General features: G+C 38.9%; 1 protein-coding gene and 1 non-coding gene across 7 annotated transcripts in view; both read right to left on the reverse strand.

Annotated features, from left to right (window-relative positions):
• Window positions 1-22,607, reverse strand: part of Eml4 (EMAP like 4) — a 150,881-nt gene extending 128,274 nt beyond the window's left edge. For 4 of the 6 annotated variants that reach the window (XM_063229321.1, XM_023566363.2, XM_013155892.3 and 1 more), the window contains exon 1: window positions 22,267-22,607. In XM_063229321.1, coding sequence (XP_063085391.1) covers window positions 22,267-22,291 — 25 coding nt within the window. In that variant the 5' untranslated portion in view covers window positions 22,292-22,607. The remainder of the gene's footprint in view (window positions 1-22,266) is intronic. The other 2 variants (XM_063229322.1, XM_023566364.2) reach the window with 1 other exon arrangement.
• On the reverse strand, window positions 6,403-6,507 carry LOC111757759 (U6 spliceosomal RNA). The gene has a single exon (XR_002792051.1). It is a non-coding gene; the product is annotated as a U6 spliceosomal RNA (small nuclear RNA).
• Window positions 22,608-24,096: the final 1,489 nt, after the last annotated feature.

Genomic DNA, 24,096 nt, shown 5'->3' on the forward strand with positions numbered 1-24,096 from the left:
TTGCCTATGCCTTTATCACCTGAGAATCTCTAATCCAAAAATCCAAATTGCTCCACAATCTGAAATGTTTTGGGTACTGCAGAGCTTATAGTTTTGGATTTTGGAACATTTTGGATTTCTGGATTATAGATGCCTACAGGCTGAAAATTGCAATCCAAAGAAGCTCTACAGCTAGTTTGTCATTTCTTCAGGTGTTTAGAAGTGGGAGGAGTGGGAGGTAAGTGTTCCTCCAAGCTGTATCAAATAGCCAAGAGAGATGTGACATGATCTCTAGTTTTCTTCTTAAACTCTAAAAACATGCATCTAAAGAAAAAGGTCCAGAACAGAAGACTAAGTAATCGTCCCTGTCCCCAGAGCTTTCTACATTTTATCAACACAATTTGGGGAGAGGGTGTTTGGGGGCATAGAACCCAAGGTCTTGGCACTGAGCTATATCCTCAGCCCTTTTTGATTTCTTAAACTTTGAGACAAGTTCTCACCAAAGACTCAAATTGTCCAAGCTGGGCTAAACTTGCTATCCTCCATTTCAGCCTCCCAGGGAGCTGGGATTGCTGGTCTCTCTGTGCCTGCTTACCAAAGTAATTCTTACTATTCTATATTTAAATGCCTACAATATACCATAAGTTTTCTTTAAAGAGTGCTGAGCATACAGCAAGTCTTTTATAAATATTTCCTGAATAAAAACTGCCTGAACCCCCATAGGACTCTAAGTGCATTGACAGCAGGAGTTGACTGTGTAGGTTACCAATGTTCCACTGCACTTAGTGAAGGGCATGATATACAGAAACTAGGAAAAACTTATTTACTTAATGAAGTACCTATGACCCCACCAACAAGGTAAATGGCCTAAGATTCAAATTTTCAACCTAAGGACCATTATAACACAACTAATGAACCAAGAAAAGGAGGTGCGCAGTGTACAAGTTTCAGTGTGCATTAAATACTATTTACAGCATTCAACAGTGAAAATTTCAAGCCAGGCATGATATTGCACAGCTCAAATCTCAGATACTCAGGTGGAAGCAACATAATCAGCAAGTTCAAGCCAAGCCTCGGGTGTTACTTAGTTCTTTGTGAGTTCAATCCCCGTGTTGGAACAAAACATAAAAATTTATACTGCTATCAACAGTCAAATACGTGTTACTTCTAAACATTTTGCTTTATTCTAAAGTTTGTCCCCTAATATCTTATTTCAAAAAATGCACAATAGTAGACTCTAAAAATTGAAAAATCACTGTGACACAAACACATCTACACTGATCATAACTCCACAGGGTTAAAGCAATGAAATGAATGACAAGAGGTATTAAAAGCAATTAAAGGCTGGGTATTGGGGCGCATGACTGTACAACCAGCATTTGGGAGTGCGAGGCAGGAGGTAGTCACCTTGAGTTTGAAGCCAGCCTGGGCTACATTAGCAAGACCCTGTCTCAAAACAAAAACAAGACTTCCGGGAGAACATGGCAGGCAGATAGCAGCAGCTTCGGAGGCTCTCTGAGAAACTGCACTTAAAATCTAGGAATGGTGCCGGGCAAGAAATCCTAAGCAAGTGGAGATATAATTTGCTGACCCAGGAACGAACTAAACTAAGAGAAACCAACTGGAAACGAAATCCTGGTGACATAACAGGAACAGATAAGGTCTCAGGGCGGAAGCCGCGATTTGAATTTCCTGCAGCCACTGCTGCGTCCCAATCAGCACAGCAAGGAGAGAGGCAAGAAAGCTCTGAGAGTGGGAAGCGGTGAATGGAGTTGAGAGCAGGACTGGCCGGGAGCCCTGCATTGACCTGCAGTGAGTGAGCAGATTGGGGGCCATTCCATAGAGTAGGAGGCTTCAGCAAAGGACATACTGGGACCGGGTGGGCCGGGCTAGCCGGGACAGGATGCTACAGTGTTGCATATTCCCCTCTCAAGTGGGATTGGTGGGGAATGCCTGGCCTGCCTGACACCACTGACTAAAACCCAGTAGGCTAGCTCAAACCAGGTCCCAGCGCCTGGAGGTGCACCCTAGCAGTGAAGCCTTCGGTAGGTTGACCTGGAGGGGCGGGCCCAGCAAAGGCTGCCCAGGTCTGTGTCTCCCTAGTGTACTGCAGAGGGCGGGAACACCTAGCCGGCGCAATTCAAACAAACTGTAACCGATAAAGAAAGAAACTAGGCCTCCTATATATGCTTGTATAAAAGGAATAAAAAACATGGGAAGAGGGAGCAACAAGAAAGGGTCCTCAGCCCCCAATCCTGAGAAACATGCAATATCAGACACGGCACCAATAGACATAAAGCGCTATCTCCAGAGCCTCGCAGATGAGTTCAGGAATAAAGTTATTAATGACCTGAAGCAAGATATAAGTAGAATAGTTAGAGAAATGCTAAGCACCGCCCAAGAAAAAACAGATGGTGGAATAAAAGATCGGAAAAAAAAGGGAGAATTGTTTGATAGAGAAACTAGAGAAAACATAGAATACGTGAAGCAGGTTCAAAGAGATTACCAGGAAACTAAAACTTTATCGAAAACTGGCATAACGACTTGAAAGAAACTAAGGATAGATTATCTGAACTGGAGGGCAGATTTGTAATATGGGAGCATGAAATGAAAAACTTCTTAAAAATAACAAAAAAAAAACCCAAATAGCAACAATACAAAGGCTAGAAGATGATAAGAGGATCTGTAACTTAAGAATTAAGAACATAAAAGAAGAAGTAGGGACACAAATGGACTACAAAAGCTATTCACAGAAATAATCCAAGAGAATTTCCCTAATTTAACAAATGGTAAAGATACTCAGATGTAGGAGGCATAAAGGACCTCAGCCACCTACAACCCAAACAGAGCTACACCCAGGCATACAATAATCAAAATTCCAGAAATCCAATATAAGAACAGAATATTAAAAGACGTCAGAGACAAGAAACATCACTTACAAGGGAACACCCATCAGAATTACAGCAGACTTCTCGGCACAAACCATCAAATCACGAAGAGCGTGGGGGGAAATAATTCAAGTTTTGAAAGATAATAACTTCCAGCCAAGATTGATATATCCTGCACAACTGTCCCTAGAAATTGATGGAAAAACAAGGTGCTTCCAGGATAAAGAGGAACTAAGGAAATTTGCAACCACCAATTCAACTCTACAGAGAATACTGCAGGATATTCTAAAGAAGGAAAATACCAAGATTCCAGAAATAATGGCAGAAAGGCCACAATGAATGGAGCAGAAAGCAAAATGAAGAAGACAAACTGACAACAAATGACAGAAAAAGAGCTCAACAGAAATGAGGCAGAGAAGACCACATGGTAAGAACAGTGTTATAGTCAGGGGTTGTACACAGAACAATTCAAATCAGGACATAGAGTTTATAATATTTTTATAATGGTCACCGGAAGTTAACACAGAATGCAGGAAATCTAATGACATAGATTATTTAGTCAAGAGTCTAAACCCCACAGCAATGTCCAACATGAGTCCAGATAAAAACTCAGAGATCAGGACATCGCCTCCACGAGTCCAACTGGAAGTCCAGAGCCCACGAGAAGGACTCACGCCAGTCTCTTTTACGGATTCGTGCTGGGAAGCCCAAGGGATGGAAGCCAGAAAGTCTATGCGAGCGCTGGGAAGCCCAAGGGATGGAAGCCAGAAAGTCTATGCGAGCAGGATGAAGGTGCTGTGCTAGTGGGATGAGGGTTCTACACTGGAGCCGAGAAGTCACACTCACAACAAAGAGCGGGGCTGTCCTGAAAGGCACCACAGCTGTCCTCAGCGACACGGAGGCCTCAAGCTCCTCCAACGACAAGCACAGTCGGGTATGTACCAGGAAGCAGTGTGACAAGTTCATCCTGGAGACCAGGCAGCACATGTCTTCCCCTCCAGAGCCAGGAAGCAATGCTCGATGTGAAGACCAAAGCTTCTCCAGGAGAACCAATGGCTCAGACAGCAACTCGTAAGAGAATCCACAATGCCTCCTTCACACCTCAATGCCTCCCAACACCTTTCTTCTTCTCCACCCATTTATCCTGACAGCCCTCCTCAGGTGGAGCATCTTCTCTCAATGCATGCTGATGTAATCCAGCGGGTGTTGAGTTGACCACCAGTTTTCAAACCATAACGAACAGTTATTTTGGAGAAAACAAGACACCATAATAGCTAGTGCTGATTTAGTATCATCTTGTTTTGAAGTCCCATCAAACTTGTATTCTTCTGTCTCCATCGGGCTTAAAAGGTTGTATCTTATTGCATTTTATTATATATGATAATATAAGTAAAAACTTTTATAGACAAGGAGATTATACAGAAACCATTGTTCATTTTCTGTTAATTAGTTCTAAATACCCTGTAATAATGTCATTCTCTTGAATGGTTTTATAGTGTCTTGATATATTTGGTGCTACAGTATATGAAGTTATACTCAAAGATTTCAAGGAAAGAGACACTATGGTAACTATTTTTATGTCAGGATATCTTGTGGTAAAACACTATTTTGCTTAATTGGTTATGTTTTGACCTGCGCTGTTCTGTTGTTATGCCCTCTTTTATCTCAATCCCTTTTTTAAAAAAATTATTTACTTTCTTCTTTTTATTTTTTTTTTGGGGGGGGGGTCTTTTTCCTTTTTATTAGTACCGGGGATCGAACTCACACTGCCTGCTTATGCCACTGAGCTAAATCCCCAGCCCCCTCTTTTTATCTTTTTAATTAAGGGGAAAATAAAAAATAGCAGGATACATTATAGTAACCTACTTTGACTTCCTATTAACTTGATTTGAAATCCTGTATTGCCCTCACCATCTTGTTTTGACTGATTTTCCCCTATTCTGCTTTGCCTGATAGTACCAAGTTCGAAAGTATAGGCAAAACTGTGAAGACATTAAGATTCATTATGATGCCCATTCCAGTTGACTATTATCTTCTTTTAAAGTCCTGTAATGTCTCCAATGCTTTGGTTTTATTCTTTACTGTTTTGTTCAATTTTATGATAACTGGCAATTCTTCTTAAAATAGCAAGAGGCAGTATGGTAACCATTGTTGATCACCTTGTATTTTGTTTTTACATTATCTATTATGTCCATCCTTTTGATTTGACTGACTCTGTTCTGGTATGTCGCATTTAGTTTTACTCTCTTCAAAAAAAGTAATAAGAACTGTGGGAGTAATAAAACCCAAAATGTGTAATTGTCATTGTATAAAAGAAAAGAAAGTGTTCTAAAGGTTAAAACTGCATATATGTTTAAGTGTATAAGATAGAAAACCATATTACTGAGATTTTTGGATCATTGAGCAAAACTGTTTGCACTCTCACTGTTTGAAAGTCCACTTTATATGCTTCAATTTTGTAATTTGAACAACTATTTCTAAGATGAGAATATGTAATCTATTAACTAGTGATTTCTTACTGTTTATTTTTTGGCTTTTTGTGGTTTTTATCGGTACCAGGGATCGAACTCACAACTGCCTGCTTACAAGGCAGGCACTTATGCCGCTGAGCTAAACCCCCAGTCCCTTACTGTTTATTTTTTAAATTTTGTATTACTTGTACCCTTTTTGTTTTTTTCTTTTTCCCCTTAAACAACAAAAAAAAAAAAAGTTAAAGGTCATCCCTCAACCAAACTGAAAACAGGATAGACTTCGAAGTTTTTTTTTAAAAAAACAAACGTCCTATTTTCTATCAATAGAAGTCAGTTATGATGCTTTTCTGGAACAAGTGGCTCAAACAAACATGCAAACAAATGTTGTCATTTATTCTGAAGTATCCACTTAAAGATCAGTAATGATTGCCACTGAGAGCTTTGGCATAAAACAGTCACTTCAAAATTAGTAAAAGTAAATGTAAAAGTAAAAGTAATGTAAAAGTAAATGTAAAAGTAAAAAATGATTCTACGACAAATGTCTAATATCAATACTGTTTTTGTTAACAGCTGTTTTTTTAAGATTAAAAAGACACAGAAAAAAAAAAATCAGACAAACAAGAAGAAACCAAATACAATAACAGTATAGGTTTACAAAACAAGATGACAGGAATTTGCCAATGGTTGTAATAATTTGCCAATGGTTTTAAGAATGTATACTGTTACCTTCAAGGGGACCTTAGATTAACAGATATAGACCTGTAAAATTGATCTAAACCTGAGTATTAACTGTTCCTTTCCAATAACTAACACAATTAGTATTTAAGCTATATATATATATATGTATATTTATACACACACAAATGTATGTTTTTTTTTCCTTTTCTCTTCCTTCTTTCCTCCTTTCCCTTATTCTAATTACTTTTCCTCTTTGAACAGTTTCTTACCCCTACACAGTATTCATTGTGGATTCTGGAACACATATAATTTTTCACTAGGGAGACAATTTTTTACACTAGGGAGACAATACTGTATTTATACTGTAAAAATACAGTATTTACACACAAAAATAGAAACACTTCATGAATTTGTGTGTCATCCTTGTGCAGGGGCCATGCTAATCTTCTCTGTAATTTTAGTATTTTGTGCTGTCAAAGTGAACAGCTCTGTTTTAAAACAGGAAATCAAGTTTGGGAATTCAATTATTTTGAAAAGCAAGAAAAGGACATTTCACAGAGAATAACCCAGAGTCTTCTGCATACTGTGCAAATGCTCTACCACGAAATACAACCCCAACTTGAGAAAATAAATGCATTATAACATTTGAAGTATGACAAATATAATTCAGCACAATTTGACTGTGTCTGAGGTGTAACTAATACCTCACAGAGATTTATCTGATAATCATAATAAGGAAAATACAGTGCATAAATGATCTAATTCAGTGATAGGGAACCTTTTAAAGCTTTCAAGGATAACAAGGAGCCTGCTATGGCATAAATGCCATAGGTTCACCATGACTGGACTACACTTTTTCTTTTCTTTTTGTCTTTTCCTCCCCTTTATGAGACAAGGTCTTATTATGCAGTTCAGACTGGCCTTGAGCTCACTTTGTAGCCCAGGCTGGCCTTGAACCCACAGTGAACCTCTTATGCTGGTATTACAGGCGTGTATCAACCACACCCAGGCTGATCTATAATTTTTAAAAACACTATGAAGTTCAAATGTGTGAACTACAAGCTCATTATATTATTAAGGCCCTAATTTATAAGTCAGTTAATCATTTTACTTGGAAAGACATTTGATATTGTTATTCACATTGTTACCAATAGTAGCAATATTCATTAAGTATGAACCTGCACCTTAAGTCATAGGTCATGATTTCTGTGCTTTTAAGCTCAAAAAATCCTTATGTAAGTCAAACACGCTTTGTTTTCTTGTTTCCCAGCCTACAGCAATTTAAAATTGAAGTTGGGGAGGGGCAGGCTAGAAACACTAACACATCCAATGGCAATGAGAGTATCTCTAGATCCTAAGGTATCATTTTTGTGCTCAAGGGAAGCACAATTTAAAAGAAATAGGGGGCTGAGGATTTAGCATGAGCACCTGCCTGGCAAGCACAAGGTTGTGAGTTCAATTCCCAGTACCAAAAAATAAATAAATAAATAAAAATAAAAGAAATAGAACAGGACTAGAACAGTAAGTATGAAAATTTGGAACATCACAGCAAAGTGCAAAGACCACTAACATGTGCCAACAGGCTAAAATTAGGAAAACCTAGGATCAAAAAGAATAGTAAGTGTGGCAGGTTGAAATACTGTAAATACATAGAAATCTCTGGATTTCAATTTTAAGAATATATAGAAGGCGAAGAATATGCTAACACCAAAGGCTATACACAATCAACACTTGTTTCCAAATAATAAAACTGAAAAAGGTAGGGCTATAACAGTGACAGAGAATGCCCAGGTTTGTCCCCAGTACCCGAAGGCCCTGGGAGAAGCAGGGGACGGAGAGCGAGCGAGCGAGCAAGAAAATGAGAGCATGAGAGGGCGCGCTTGCGAGAGAGGGAGAAATCTACGAGACACAGGAACCAAATGTAATTTATGGGTCTTATTTAAATGCTTTTTCAAACGAACCTCTGGGGCTTTTTGTTTTTTTGGGTGCCAGGGATGGAACTCATGACCTCACACTTGCCAGGCAGGCGTTAAACCACTGTTAAATAACACTTAAGACCATCACAGCTACCTGATTTGATATCAAATTACTATCAAATTTTACATATGATAATGAAAGAAAGGGTTTTTTATGATAGAAATTCAAAACCAGATTTTAAAATAAAACATAAAAAGAGCTAAGGATACAGTTCAGTGGCACAATGCCTGCTTGGCATACATGAGGTTCTGAGTTTGATTCCCAGTACCAAAAAATAAAAACATAAAAAGAGAAGAATAAGGACAAGGACATTAACTAGCTCAAGAGCAACAAGGAAGACATTGTAATTGTCTAGTTACAATTGAACTGTTTTAAAGTAGAGTCACTTCATGTTGTATGGAATGTATAACCCCATACAAACAGCTATTACTTTTTTATTTTTTGACAGGGTCTTGCTATGTAGTTCAGGTTAGTGTTGAAGTCACTATGTAGCCCAGGCCAATCTCGAATTTGTAGTAATCCTCCTGCCTCAGCCTCTCAACAGCTGGGATTACAGGCATGTGCCATGATGCCCTGACACAAACAGCTTTTAAAAGCACCAATGTATTATAACAAGAACCAAGTCTCACAATAACAACCATCAGTCATCAGGAATAACTTGTGTTCTATACATACAACTTAAATGACCAGATGTCTAAGTAACAAAACATGATGCATAATAATTTATATTTGCTAAGAAAAAATGGTCAAGACTTTGTTTTCTTTTTTTCTCCTTTTTCTGGTCCTGGAGAGTGAACCCAACGCCTTCACTCCTAACTACATCCCCAGCCCTTTTTATTGTTTTCATTTTGAGACAGGATCTCCCGTAAGTCACTAAATTGCCCAGACTGGCCTTGAACATGGGATCCTTTCCTCAGCCTTCAAGAATGCAGAGGAAAAAGACTAGTCACAACATTTTAAATGGAAAAAGACATGATGGTGGTGATGGCTGTGTGTGTGTGTGGATGCCTCTGTGTGTATGTGTTTGGAAGAGGCATAAAGGGATTTATTAGGCAGAAATTTAAAAGTACACAAAGAAATAAGAGTGTGAGTCCTTGAGGGAGACCTGCTACATACAGTTTGGAGCTGGGAATATTTACGTGCTGTTGGCGATAAAAATCTGTGAACCTAAACAAGTTCTGTCTTGGTTCTCCCACAGAAAGATAATGGCCCATTTTACAAATAATAAGTATGAGCCCCACTAATTTTGGTTTTTTTGGATGAGCACTCTAAAATGTTTTGCCTAGAAACATTTTTTGGTTTTTGCTCTTCATCAGCTAACCTTATTTATGAATTTAAAGTATCTTTAAAGGATTCTTGATGTGATGGGCCTAGAACAAAAGCACAAACAAGCGCTCGGGGCTGGGGGTTTAGCTCAGCGGCATAAGCGCCTGCCTTGAAAGCAGGCAGTCGTGAGTTCGATCCCTGGTACCGATAAAAAGGAAAAAGACAAAAAAAAATCTTTAAAAAAGCACAAACAAACAGGGAATACTGATACGGATATCCATGGGGACTTTTGTGTCCTCGAGTTGTAGTCTTATTAAAAGTACAATTTTTATTTATGATTTTCTTTGTCCTCATTCTTTCTACCTTCATTTCCCTGAAACTCTTATCTTTTATTTTGCTGCTTACACATATTTGCTTTACCAACCTCCTAAAGACATAATACATCCAACCATACTTGCTCAAAGACAAGTGGTGATTGATCAAATATAGAAACAAGACAGTAAGAAATATGGATCCTGAATGCCTTCAAACTTCAAACTAATTTACATTCATGGTCTACAATATCATGCAGTTACAAAATTATTAAAATACAAAATCATAAAAGAAGTTCAATAACAAAATCACATTCAAACTCGCATGGACAATATTAAAAATTAAGCAGGTTATTACTAGCTGAATTGTATCCCCCTAAAATTCAATGAAATCCTGTCCATAAAATCCTCATAATGTAGCCATTTGAAGCTAAGATTTTTGGCAATTAGTTAAGGAGTCTTATGGGTGGGCCATAATCCAGTATAACTTGTGTCCTTATAAGCAGAGTTAATTTGGACACATGCATACAGAGACATCAAGGATGTACATAAATACAGAAAAGACCATGGGAGGGTGGAGTCTGTCTACAAACCAGGGAAGGAAGCTTCAAAAAAAGTCAATCTGCCAACACCGTGATCTTGGATCTCCTTCAGAACAGTGAGAAAACATATTTCTGTTGATTAAGCCACATACTCTATAGTACTTTATTATAGTAGATCTGACAGACTAATATACATTTGAACAGATTTGGGAAATAATACGAAATGAAACAACTGTGTTATTTGATGACAAAGCTATACGGTTCAGGTTTTTAATAAAAGTTATTCATCAATTTTTTAAATTAAAAAAAAATGACCAGGTCCCTCTCCTTTTGCATTTCAATTCTAAAGCTATTAAATGGAACAGAACAAAGCAAGAGTGTAAGGAGGTCATTCTGCCAAAGCCTGGCCCAGCCTGGGAGCAAAGTCCAGGGCATCCTATCAACAAGCAGTTGGATGAGAAGGACCTGGCATATGATGTGGAGCCCAGCGGGGACGTTTCCACTGAACAAAGGGTCCAGCACAAGGAGCCAGGACCTGAGCAGGAGAGGAAGCAGTAGAGAAAAGATTGATTACATATGGGAAGGACTCATCAAATTAATGTTAAGCATAATGGAAACCAGGTTTCTCATAGTTGCAGAGATTACAAATACACAGAGAGAAAAAAAAAAAACCAAGATGAATTCTATGTTGCTGCTGTAAAAAAAATTTACAGACATAATTACATCTACTCATCTCCATATGCATACAGATATTCCCTAGTTCTGGGTACTGTGAGACAACTCTGACAGCAATAAATATAACTAGTACATAGTTGGTTTCTAAGTAAGAACTAGGCCCCTGAGAAAAATGGCTAATTCCAGGGCTCGAGCAGGGAGCACGTAAAATCAACTTAAATCACCTTACAGTGTCAGAAACGTACTCAGAGAATACAGGAGCCAGCTTGAATAGGCACACACTGACCACATCTGCCAATCTGAACACAGAAATAAATGGCAGAGGTTATAATTCATTGGAAAAAATAAGAAACCATACTATATACAGATATAAACCAATAAATTGAAAGTCTGATGAAGAACTCAAAGTTTAAAAAAAAGAGGGGCTGGGGCTGGGTATGCAGCTCAGCTGCACAGTGCCTGCCTGCAAGCATGAGGTCCTCAGTGCAACTCCTGGTACAAAAAAAAAAAAAAAAAAAAAAAAAAGGCTGAGTGATGGCACATACCTGAGTAGTCCCAGCTACAGTCCCAGGAGACTGAGCAGGAGGATTGCCCTGACTTTGAGGTCAGGCTACGCATAATGAGTTCAAGGCTAGCCTAAACTACATAGCAGGACCCTACCTCAAACAAACAAAAAGTTATAGAAAATTTTATAGTAAAGCCTGGCAGACACCACCTTAATCAAATGATCAAACATGGACATCACCAATGATAGGAAAAATAAAATTACATGCCATGGAGACAGTGATTTGAAGAAATGGACTCCTCCACTCAGAGCTAAGTTTGAATTAATCTTTTTTTAAAAATCAAAATAAATTTTTAAAGATACTATCTGATAAGTAATCACAAACATATTTTCAATACTGTGGCACTTCTGTCCAAGATCATAAACTGAATCTAATCAGGATGAAACATCGAATTTAAAAACATTCTACAAAACAAGTAGTCTGTAATGTTCCAACATGTCTAGGGAGAACAAAGAGACGTAACAACTAAACACTGTATGCTAATTCTGAATTGGATTCTTTTGCTTTAAAATAAAAGTACAGCCAGGAGTCTATGGATTAGACAGGGAGAACCAGTGTTCTCTGAAATTTTCTGATTGTACTGTGATAGTATGGTTATGTGGGAGAATATTCTTATTTGCAGAAAACCAACACTAAAATGTTGGAGGGTGCTACAGCATCAGTTCAGTAACTTAATTCTCTACTTCTCGAGTACAAAGATGACGGTTCCCCTCTTGGGCTAGGGAAAGGTTGCACACAAATGTCTACAGAGTCGAGGCCAGGCAAGTAAATGAAACAAGGCGAGTGTAGAAAAGGGACTGAAGACCCTGCAGTCTGTGATCTGAACCACTTAAAATACAAACTATGTGGAATGCAAGCCCAGAATGGCCAGGTAATTTAATTTTTCAATAGAAATCACAGATCCAGACTTTTATTGAAATTTTTCGATTTTTAAAATACTCCAGAGAGCCAAACAAAACATGTCTGTCAGCTAAGTTTGAACCACAGCTGCCTCTGGCCCAAAGACATGTTTCTCAAACTGAGGCCTAGGGATAAAAAGAAGCCACATGATATATACATGGAACATATTCTTGGAGCCACAGTTTTATCCCAAGGGTTTGCTCTGGAATTTTCTGGGGAAAGAGACTGCATATTTTAAAATGCTACATTTTAGAATATGATGCAAATTTTATATAATTTTTTAAAAACTTCATATTTGAAAGAAATGTCAACAGAAAAGCTGCAATAGCTGGGCATGTTACAGAGCACCCCTGTAACTAGCACTTGGGAGGCTGAGGCAAGAGGATCTTCCATGAGTTCAAGGCCAGCCTCAGTTCATAGTAAGTTCAAGGTCAGCCTGAACTACATAGCAAGAGACTGTCTCAAAAAAAGAAAAGCTTCAATAGCAAGAGCAGCCCCACCAAGAATACACATACAGCTCTGTCCAAACTCAGCAGCTGCTAACACCCATTTGTTTTACCTGCACACGTGCACACAGCTGGTCTGTAAATATATACATATATGCACACATATAAAACACATGTTTTTTCTGAACCACCCAAGTAAGCCATATACATGTCTTTTTCCCTACTGCAGTGTATTTCCTAAGAATAAAAATATTGCCTTAGATAATCTCAGAATACCTATCAATGGGCTGGGGATTTAGCTCAGTGGCATAAGCATCTGCCTGGCAAAGGCAAGGTCGTGAGTTCGATCCCTGATACAAAAAAAAAAAAAAAAAATCAAAAGAATAGCTATCATTGTCAGTAAATTAAACATTTTTCTAGTACTTTATAATCTACTCTACCATATGCATTCCAATTTGGCCAAGTGATCCAATATACTTTACTGTATTTTTCTAATATGTGATACTGTCTTGAATCAGGCAGTGTGTTTAGTTGCACCTCTTCAGTTTCCCTTAAATCTGAAACATTTCCATAGCCTCTGTCTTTGTAACATTAGCATAAAAAACGCAGTCCCCCCAACTTTTAAATGCGTAAAATAGTCCCCATTTGGAGCTCAGGTTCTCCATGATTAGACTGAAGTATTCGTGGCTGGAAAACAAGATAAATGACGTGTCCAGGGTACAACATCCAGAGGTCTACTGCTGATACTTTTATCAAGCACTCAAGGCGTTATAACTTCATCACTGTACAGAGCAAGTACCTTTCCCCCTTGTAACTAATATGCAAAAATGAACAGAAACTTAAAAAAGACATCCTGCTTCTCATTAAATAATCTATAATTTAGCATCTAAACCAGGCATAGCAACACATGCCTATAATCTCAGCACCAGGAGTTCAAGACCACCTAGGCTATCTAGGAGTTAAAGGTCAATCTAAACTACAGGAGACTATTGCATCAAAACCAAACCAAGCTAAGCCCCAGAAACAAAAATAAAACAAAAACCAAAAAAAAATAGCATCTATTGATTTCTGTCTGAACCAATTCTTTTGATTGCAAGATAATCCTATGAATTATTCATATAATCATATAAACTTTAAAGTTAGACTTCAACTACTGCTTATATCCTCCAAATCCCTTAGGTATAAGAGCTCAGTCTCCACTTCAGAAGTACTACAATATAATGATTTGAACCTACAAGTCTAACAACTGGGGCACCTTCCACAAGAAAAAAACAGCGCTGATCCATATGTTAAAAACTGGATTTTTTTTTAATGAGTGTTTTGGAAATTAAACCAGGGCCTCACACATGCTATGAGAGCACTCCACCACAGAGCCACATCCTCAGGCCCTTAAAAATTTTTTTAAAAATTACTTTGGGTCAGAATCTTGCTAAGTTGCCCAAACATCTTGTCTAAGTTTGCTAATGTGACCTCAAATCTGATCTATCTCAACCTTCCAAGTAGTCCACATCATAGACATTTACTAATATGCCTAGTTAAGAGTAGATTTTAAAAAGCTAATATGTAAATGGGATCACTCTAGACATAGACAATTCCAATAGAAAAGCTAAAAGAACAATGTGGTTAAATCCTCTTTCAAATCAAAGACTCATTTGACAAAATATCATACCCTATTTTCTCCTTTTTTTTTTTTTTTTGACCTTGCACTTGGCTAGGCAGGCACTTATGCCACTGAGCTAAATCCCCAGCCCATATTTTCTCCATTTTATAAAGCCACATTGTAACACATTTAGTTTGTCTGAATTACAGATTTTAGAACTATAAATGTGTTACTGCTACTGATATCAACTGTATTTAATCCTTAAATTTAGATCCATAAAACTTTTCAAAGACATAGCATACAACTCTAATTTCTTGACTGCTCATCCATACTTTCATACCTGTGTCAATCTTCCCATTTACTCTCTTGATGATAGGGACTGGACATTGCAAATGTTTCTTTCATTTAACTGTGTCCCTCAGAAATTTAATACTACAAGCTAAAGGGGACATTTATAAATGAAATTAGAAATTTTACAAAACACTATACTTTATTAACTTATTTCAAAATTCATCAATAAAAGCCAGTAGTGGTGGTGCAGCGTTCAGAAGGTTGAAGCAGGAGGATCACCTCAAGTTTGAGGTCAGTGTAGGCTGCACTGAGTTCAAGACCAGCCTATATAGAGAGACCCTGTCTCACAATACACAAAAGATAATCAGTATATTGTGCTCATGACTTGGACCTGAAAACATTTCCCTAGAACCTGGCATAAAATTCTTTATTAGATTCCCAGAAAAGCAGGGAATACTTTTACTCATTTCAGGTGAAAATGAAAAATAGAACATAATGCGTTGATCTTAAAATCTTTATTATGAAATTATTTATCTTCAAATGTCATTTCCTTTATAAAATTACATGCAAAAGTGAATGCTAAACTACCAATGATACACTCATCCTCTAATTTTTTTTACTGGGTCATTTAATCAACACTATGTGGTTTCAAAGACATGTGAAAGTTTCAGCCTTCAACAGATTTTTTTAAATTTTATTTATTTTGTCTGAGACAGGGCTCACTATCCCATTCAGGCTGGCCTTGAGCTCACTGTGTAGCCCAGGCTGGTCTCGAACTTGCAATGATCCTCCTGCTTCAGCCTTCCGAGTGCTGGGATTACAAGTGTATACCACCACATTCGGCTTTCAAAAGAGTTATAACTTTGAAAAGTATCAGGGAAATAAGAATTACAATAATTTTGAGATTTGACAACTACTTCTACCTTACAACTATTTTTAAAAAGACATTTTATGATTAGTGCCATTAGGAATGCTTGTACTAAGTGTTTAAGGATGAATTCCCTGGGCTGGAAATGAAAGGAGACAAAGACATTTCTGGAAAGGAAACAATATCTAGATTAGGCCTTGAAAGGTAGAGAATAGTCACTGAGATGAAAAGATGAACTCTGGAGAACAAGAAATAGGTCCTTTTAGCCAGAACATGTTAAGACAGCAAAAAGACTAGAGAAAAGATTTGACATGAAGCTAAGCTAGGTGTTTGAATTTATTTAGTCATCAGGCAACAAATGGTGATCTGAAAGAATAAAGGCAGAATCCAAGCACAGTTTAGGAAGATTAACTTGAGGGCCCTGTACGAAACAAATTGGACAGGTGGAGATTCTTGGGGCCATGAAATAATCCAGGTATGGAATAAGAAGCGTTTGAACTATGATGGGCAGAAAAGGAAAGGGAAGAGAAACGGTGACAAGAATTGACAAGTCTTAGAAGAAATTTTGACATTTAGGAAAAAATAGCAAGGAATCATATACAGTTCTGAGATGTCAAAGCTAGGTGGCACAGTGTTTTATGTAAAACAAAGTTCACACACACATAATGTGGCATTTATAAAATGGTCTATACCTTACATGACCCTATGATTTCAAAAACTACTGCATATATCCTTACTTGCGATAAAATTTCTTTTAAAGTGCATGTAATACAGTGTTTTTCTTATCTAAACATTCATCAAGGGTACAGTTTAATTTTAGGTTTCTTACTTTACAAAATGCCTGACATTTTCAGAAAGAGAAAAAAGCTGACTTCTCTAAATAACAGAATGACTCTAGAAAATCTGATATTTAAGGATAATTATTTTATAAGGAAAAAATCGAATTTAAAAGAGCTATTCAATAAAGTAAACCAGCAGTTCAGATTCAGATATGTGACTTTTGATATATCAGTGAGTTATGAGCAATTACTAAAGGCATAGCAAAAAGAACACTGGACTCCAGAAAAATCTAAGTTCAAATTTTGAAAAATGGTTGAAAAAGCAGAATGCAAAATTGTATCTATAGTATGACTTTAACCATTAAAAACTAGGCTAAAAACAAGTACATCTATATTAACATCAGTGGCAGACATACAGGCTAGAAAAAAGGAAAGAGTCTTTCTGTGATGCTTTACATTTGAACACCCAGCCACCCACACACCCAACTCCCGTTCTCAAGGCTCAGAGCTGCCAGCTAATGGACTTTTGGGAAGCAGCATGGAAGTGGGTTTAGAAGCAGCAGATCATGAGGGTATAATCTTGAGAACTGTGACTCCCAGCCACTTCCTCTCTGTCTCTTTCCCTCTCTCCCTCTTTTTCCACATACTGGCTGCCACAAGGCAAGCAACTTTTCTCCGTCATCCCTTTCTGCCTTGACGCACTGTCTTACCTGAGGCTTACAGCAATGGAACCAGCTAACGGTGCAATGGCACCACTGAAGCCATGAGCCAAAATAAATCTTTTCTTCCTTAATTTATTTGTCAGGTATTTTGTTACAGCAATGGGAAGCTAACATTTTTCTCTGCTTTTGGGTTGGGGAGTATTGTTTTGTTTAAAAATAACATGCATACAAAACCCACAAATTAGTCTTTCTTCCAAAACACAGAAATCCTGGATTCGGGTAACCTTAAAACAATAAAACTGCCTGAAGTTGCTTCATCTGTAAAAGGATAGTAACATATTGCCCAACATTAGTATACAGATTAAACAATAAAAGCTTTTTCTAAACTACAAGGCAATATGTAAAATTAAAAGTATTTTAATAGTCAAAGGCAGCTGGATTTATAGAACAAGAAATAATTTACACACAGAAACACATAACGGATTTGCAACTCCTCCACAATAATAGTTGCTAAAGGAAACTATTTCCTTAAAAAAGTCTTAGAATAAGGGGCTGGGGATTTAGCTCAGCAGCATAAGCGCCTGCCTTGCAAGCAGGCAGTCGTGAGTTCGATCCCCGTTACCAATAAAAAGCAAAAGGAAAAAGACTTAAAAAAAAAAAAAAACAAAGTCTTAGAATAGATTTTTGTTGTTGTTTTTGTTTGTTTGTTTGTGATGAGGTCTCCTGCTTTGTAATTCAGGCTGGCCTTGAAATCCCTATGTAGCTCAGGCTGGCCTTGAATCCTCACAGTAATCCTCCCCCAATTTCTCAAATGCTGGGATTACAGGTATATGAGATTACCACCACAATCAGCTAAGATACATTTACTTTAAAATCAAAATATTTTTCTCAAATTTCTTATGAACCACTGAAGTTTTACATGTTACAGAAATGGACTTTCACACCTACAAGACAGTACTTTTTCTAAATATTACTCAAACTTAAATGTTAAAACAGAAAGAGACCCACTAATATTCCCGAGCCTGGACTGCCAAATACAAATGCTAGGCTGCAGAAATAAATCTAGCAATCTCCAAATGTTTTTTCTCAGAAACTGCTTAATACATAGCACAGAACTCCGGCTAATGCTCCTTCCCTTGGTCTTCATTCTGCTACTGATGCTTAATAATACACATCTGTAGATAACTACTGAAAATCAGCCAGCAGCCCCTAAAGGGCAAAAAGTACCCTCTTTAGGTCAACTAAGCACAGTGCTGGGCCGCATGAAATGTTAATCCACATACATATTGATAAATATTCTAGCAAACTCATAGCTACTACAGTAACATTTAAAGAGTTTGCATTATGTTTATAATCTAAAAGTATCTTGAGCCCTTTTAGACAATCAGGAAGAAATTAAAAGTTGCCTCACCAAATGATGACAGGAAACATATTTCATGTGAATAAACATTTAAAGAAAAATCAGTCAGACACAGTGGTTCATGCTAGTAATCCCAGTAACTGGAGAACCTGAGGCAGGAGCTTGGCCTGAGCCCAAGCCCAAGAGTTCTAGGACAGCCTAAGTAACACAGTGAGACACTGTCTCGAAAACTAGGCCATAAAAAATAAAAATCACATATATATATAGTATTGTCCTTTGAAGAATATGTGATGAGAAATTATAGTTCTAATATTGTGATATTTAAAAGATTGCTTTCTTAAAATATTTTGTAAGTTGACATACTGCTATGATTTGTTATTTATACCTTACACCCAATATGTTTCTTATGAATAGTATCCCTGCAGTTTCATTTATTACATTTTTTTCTTTAAAAAAACAAGATTTTGAACTTTAACTTTTGAGGCAGAAAAAGTTTAAGCTGACATGGTTAAGTGTATGTTTTCTTTAAAATGCAAACACTGACTTAACTACTAGGCTAATTTCAACATAAAAGTCTTAAAACTAACCTTTTGTTATGAAAAAGAGATGTTAAAAAGACTAAGCATGAAATATACCCAAATATGAAAATCAATAAACTGTACTGATAGTTCCTTTGCGCACAGACCTGGAATTTAAAGTATATACTGTATAGCTGGGCATGGTGGTGCACACCTGTAATCCCAGGTCTTGGAAGGCTGGGGGAGGAGGACTGCCACAAGTCTGAGGTCGAGCGGGAAGGGGGGTCGATACATATAGGAACCCTGTCTCAGAAAAAACAAAATAAACAAAACACATACTGTGTAGATATGAGTGTGTGTCTTTGTGTACTATGATTTGAAAGCAACACATAAAAATAATTTGCAGTAAGTTCCCCCCAAAAAATGTTGGCAAAATACTGCCTTTTTAAACTACCGTAATTCATGTACTAAAAAACAATGTATCTAAGGGAAATCCCAGAGTACAAGCACTTGCCAGTCAAGTTGCCTGAAATTCATCAGCTGCAGAGATTAAAAGCATCTTTTAGTTGCTTTTATGTAGAACAAAGGTAATACAAAAATATACTAAATTCAGCACGGCATTTATAAAATGGCCAGTCACCTAACATTCCTCTTTATGATTTCCAAACCCACTACACAGTCTTGCCATCAGATATTGTACAAAATGCACACAATAGTGTTTACTAGATCTAAACAATCATTAACTGAGTGCACAGTTTGAATTTTAAGAGTTTTTCTTCTCTATAAAATGATTCACCAGTGGACTCTTAAATGATCAGCTTCTCTAAATTTGTATACAAAGTACTCAACTTTTCTGTGTATTAAAAGATGCACTTCTCTGATAATTTTTCAAGCACCCCTTTAGCATTTCAAAGGAGATGTACACACATACTTCCTTGAGAATAAATAAAGGCTTTCAATATTTGTTACTCCATAAGAACTTCAAATGTTTCGAATTCTTTGGTTAAAAAAAAAGTTTAAACATCTACTAGAGTACAAGTGCTTGCCTTTATATTAATGGCTCTCTTGATGATAAAATAAAGATCAATGTAATCCTAAGCTCCAGGCTAATGAACTGAGAACAGAAACACACAATTTGGCAAGAGCTAAGTGAGTACAGAACTCTGCTTAAAGGCTACCAGTAAAATATACCAGCACTATCCCTCCCCCACTCCCAACTCTTTAAGGTTTCAATTAAGATGGGGCCTAGTTTTACTCTTAAAGAGGGACAGAAAGAGAAAGCAGAGCTCTTGCTGAGAAGAATCTTCATCAGCAGCAGCTCTACAAATACTGCCAGGAACCATTTCCTTCCCTCTCTGCTGACACAGGTTTCGCTCTATAGAGACAGGCGTTATCTCTCCAGTTCCTGATCAACACCATTACCTACAGGAAAGTTTCACTGCATACCACCCAAAAGATAGCATCAAATGAGTTAAAAATAAAAAATAAAAATCCAAAATTACCGTCAGCTATAATGTTCTGTAAAAATGGGATTTATTTTCCCACTGCCGTTTATTTTCCACTGCCCCAGAGGGAGTTTCCCACTCCCATTTATTTTCATCTTTTAGTTTCTTTTAGATTGGCTAAAAAGATATAATGTTATTTAACAGGGCATATATTGCACATTGTTTCAAAATGAACTTAAATGCTCCAATTGATAAGACTTTCAAAACACTCACTGAAAATGTAGCTTCTACAAGCCCTCCACAATTCCCATATCTCAAAAGAGAGATACAGATATCTCAATCTTATCATTCCTACAGACCCAACACTATGCAGATATTATCACAACCTCCAAACATCCCCCGAAAGACTCCCAATTTCTGCCCTAGTAGATGATCACACCCACTAACGATTTTAAGCGCATATATAGGACAAGTACTTCAGTCCACGAGTACATGAACTAGTAAATAAAGCCAAATATGAGGCTGAAAAGGAACCAGTGAAAAAATGTCTTTCTAAAAGGAGTTTATGAATGAAACAACTTCACTATGTAAGTAACTGTAAGATATCAAAGGTTAGATAATGGACAACAGGTGTCCTTGGGGAGGAACGGAGTAACACTCAGTTGCTGCCTATTTTGGGATTTCCACTCTGAAACCAATCTACTAACAATGAGTTTTTTTCCTTCCCAAGAAAGGCAGGACCAAAATTACAGGTTTATTTAATAACTATAATGAGCCCGTTGCTCTTCTTACTTTTTCACTTTAGACTTTAAAAGTCCATCTAATCCCAGCCTTGTGTGGCTAGATTAAAGCATGGCCTAGGTCCAGATCACTCACTGATCTGTGAACATTAACCAGCTAAGGATTTATTATCAAGAAATGCAAAAGAAAGGCATCTGAATACAAGCTGCTTCCACATAAAATTCTCAAAATATCAACCCAACAGCAGTTATCACTAACTGCAGAGTCAGCCAAAGCAGAAACTGTTTCTCTCACCATTAAAAGAGTTGAGCTCAATCTTTACAGTAACCAGATTCCAATGAACTCAAAGAATAGTAATTCCATACATAGGTTACAGGGCACCGAGTATCAGACTGCAGTTCTGATTCCCCTCGCCAATTACAAATTTTACTACCTTTATTTAGGTGAAAGGGAACACTGAAAAGATACTTCAGCCTACTTAATCACCTCTTCCCTTTCTCCATTCCACAAAGACAACATATTCCAAAAATGGAGAATCCTTTCTTTCCCGACTGAGGCCCCCTTTCCTATGGATTCTTTGAGCAGGATTACCTCTCCCCAGCATGCACGCTGAGCCAGAAAACACTTCTGCTTTCGCTCTTAAAGAGGGTCCCCCAACACGGATGCACCTCTTCCTTTCCTGTACTAAGCAAATGATGTCTCAAGTGCTCTGGTTCTCTTCGCACAAAATGTTCAAAGTAGAGATAGTGAAGGGAAGTTGTCAGTTACTGAGGAATATACTTAAAAGTCTCCAAATTTAAAGTGAAGGTCGGGGGGGTGCCCCCTTTTAGAAGTAGGGGGGGGGGTCTATTCTAAAAGGGAGCTCGTGTGGGGAAGGGTTGTTCCCACCCTGAGAGAAAGGTCGGTATGTGGAAAGGAAGAATGTTATACCCTGAACAGAATAGATTTGAGTAAGGGGTATCCCAACCCTGCAGGGAATGGGGTGGGAGCGTGAGCGATATAAAGAGGCTGTATCAGCTAGTAGGGGTCTCTCACAGTGGACCCCCCACTCTTGAGGAAGGAGGGCCCCCGCTAGTAGGGGGCTCTGGGAAAAAGGAGGGTCTGGCTCCGAGGAGGGCTGCGCATGGGGGAGGGGTTCGGCCCCCTCCGGGAGTCGGCGGCGGGGCGGCAGCCTCGAGGGGACCATGTGCAGAGGAACTGCTGCGCCCCGAGGGGCAGGGTGGAGAGCAGGGCCTGCGCCGCGCGTAGAGGGAACAAGATCCCCAGCTCGCGCAGGACCGGCTGGACGCCCGACCACACTCACCGAGGCTGCCGGCGAAACCGTCCATCTTGCGGGGAAAGCGCCGGGCTCGGGGCTCAGCGGGGCGGGCACTTCATTCAGCGCACAGAGTGGCCGCCGCTGAGCCTGACCTGTTCTCTCTCTACGTCGCCCGGCGCGGCTCCCAGCCTTCGCTTCCGCGGCTTGCCCGTTCGTCCGTCCGGCCACGCCGGGTCAGTCAGCCGCAGGAGCCCGGGCCACTCGAGGCGCAGAGCCTCGCCGCTCCGCCGCCTGCCCGGCCTCCCTCCTAGGCAGCAGCAGCCGCGAGCGCCGCGCCCCGCCCCCGCGCCCGCGCGCAGCGGTAGCTCCGCCCCCCGCGCACGCCGTCACGCTTCCGACTCCGCCCCCATGTGACGGCACGGAGGCGGGGTCTTTCCGGTTCCGCCCCTTCCCTCGCTCGGTCTTCGCGTCCGCTTTATCCGCGTTAGGGTGATCTCTTCCCTTGTGCAGTGGGCCTTGTAAGGGCCTGGATCCTCGGCCTTGCAGCCGATCGAAGTGGGTAGGGGTCAGGGGTGGTCTCCGGCCTGGGATACCCGGATGCATCGGGATAGTCTCTCCCCTGGGGAGCCCACGCTGACCATTGCAATCTTGTATGTCCTACAAGGACGACGGGTCAAAGGAGAAAATGTTTTTCAGCAGGGGTGAGGTATAAATTAGGGCAAGGCTTGTTAACCAACTCGAGGCCAGCACTGTGACAACCCAGATCCCAGGGAATTTTAGTGCTGGACAAAACCAACCTCTTATTATGAGGAAGGGACACAGCCTTAGAAAGAACATGACTGTGTCCAAGGTCATGGAGCCTGATGGAAGTAGAGCTTGAACCTAGGCTTCCTTACTCCCTCTGGTATTCTTTCCACTTGAGGTGCAAAGCGATTTGGATATGACAGATCAAAGATTACCTGCCAGGGAATTATAACAAAGGTTATTTCAAAGGAAGTAAGCCTGAATTCTAGGTCCAAGTTCATATGACTGGCTAGGTGAGTGTCAAGTCGCTCATTTGGCCTCACTCTTTGAATTTGCAAATTTGAGGGCTGGATAACCAAAGCATAAAAGTATGTTGGACCTTCATATTTCTCTTCACTCCCCTAACCCTATTGTCTTTCCTTTCAAAGACCCTCTCAAGGATTGTCAGGTCTCCTCTGGGACTTGGTCATGGATATTAGAGTAGTTAAGAGAATTATAAAAAAAGAACTGTAAGGTGCTCAAGGACTAACTCGATTATCAATAACAAAGAGCTGAGTTAAAGGAGACTAAGCCACCCTTGAGTGTTGCAGTAGACAGGGACAGACTGAAGCAAGAGGGAAATACGAAGCTGTGACTGTCTTGATGAGAAGGACACAGAAGAATTAACTAATAAGAACATTGTACTGCTTTGGCGCCTCTTTTAAAAATCCTTAAAAATCTAAATGTTTACATTTCTTTTTTGACTATCAGACCTGTGTTTCTTCTGAATACTTTTCTGGGGAGACTGATCATAAAGCAGCTAAGATGAATTCAGGTTAGAAATTAAGTGGCCTCTAAGCTTTCTCTTGTCTTCAAAATTAAGTGATGTACCCAAAGTTTTCCTTGCAATAGATGTGTTTCTATCTGTAAGTTTCTATTCATCCTAACCACCTAATCTTAGGTCTCAGTTCTGACGTTTGCTCTGCCTGCATGCAGCTCTATGTCATAAGTCTAGAGTTAAGAACTTGCATTGTATGCGTAGATAAAGTCGATTTATAATATGGAGGGAGTTGCTATTTTGTAGGGCCTAAATCTTATTACTTGTGGAGCCCTTTGAAGAAAAACATTAATATAAAATTTACAAATCCAGGC

Source organism: Cavia porcellus, unplaced genomic scaffold (assembly GCF_034190915.1).
Source record: "Cavia porcellus strain 051 isolate PalLab524CR breed Dunkin Hartley unplaced genomic scaffold, mCavPor4.1 scaffold_1, whole genome shotgun sequence".
Classification (NCBI taxonomy): Eukaryota; Metazoa; Chordata; class Mammalia; order Rodentia; family Caviidae; genus Cavia; species Cavia porcellus.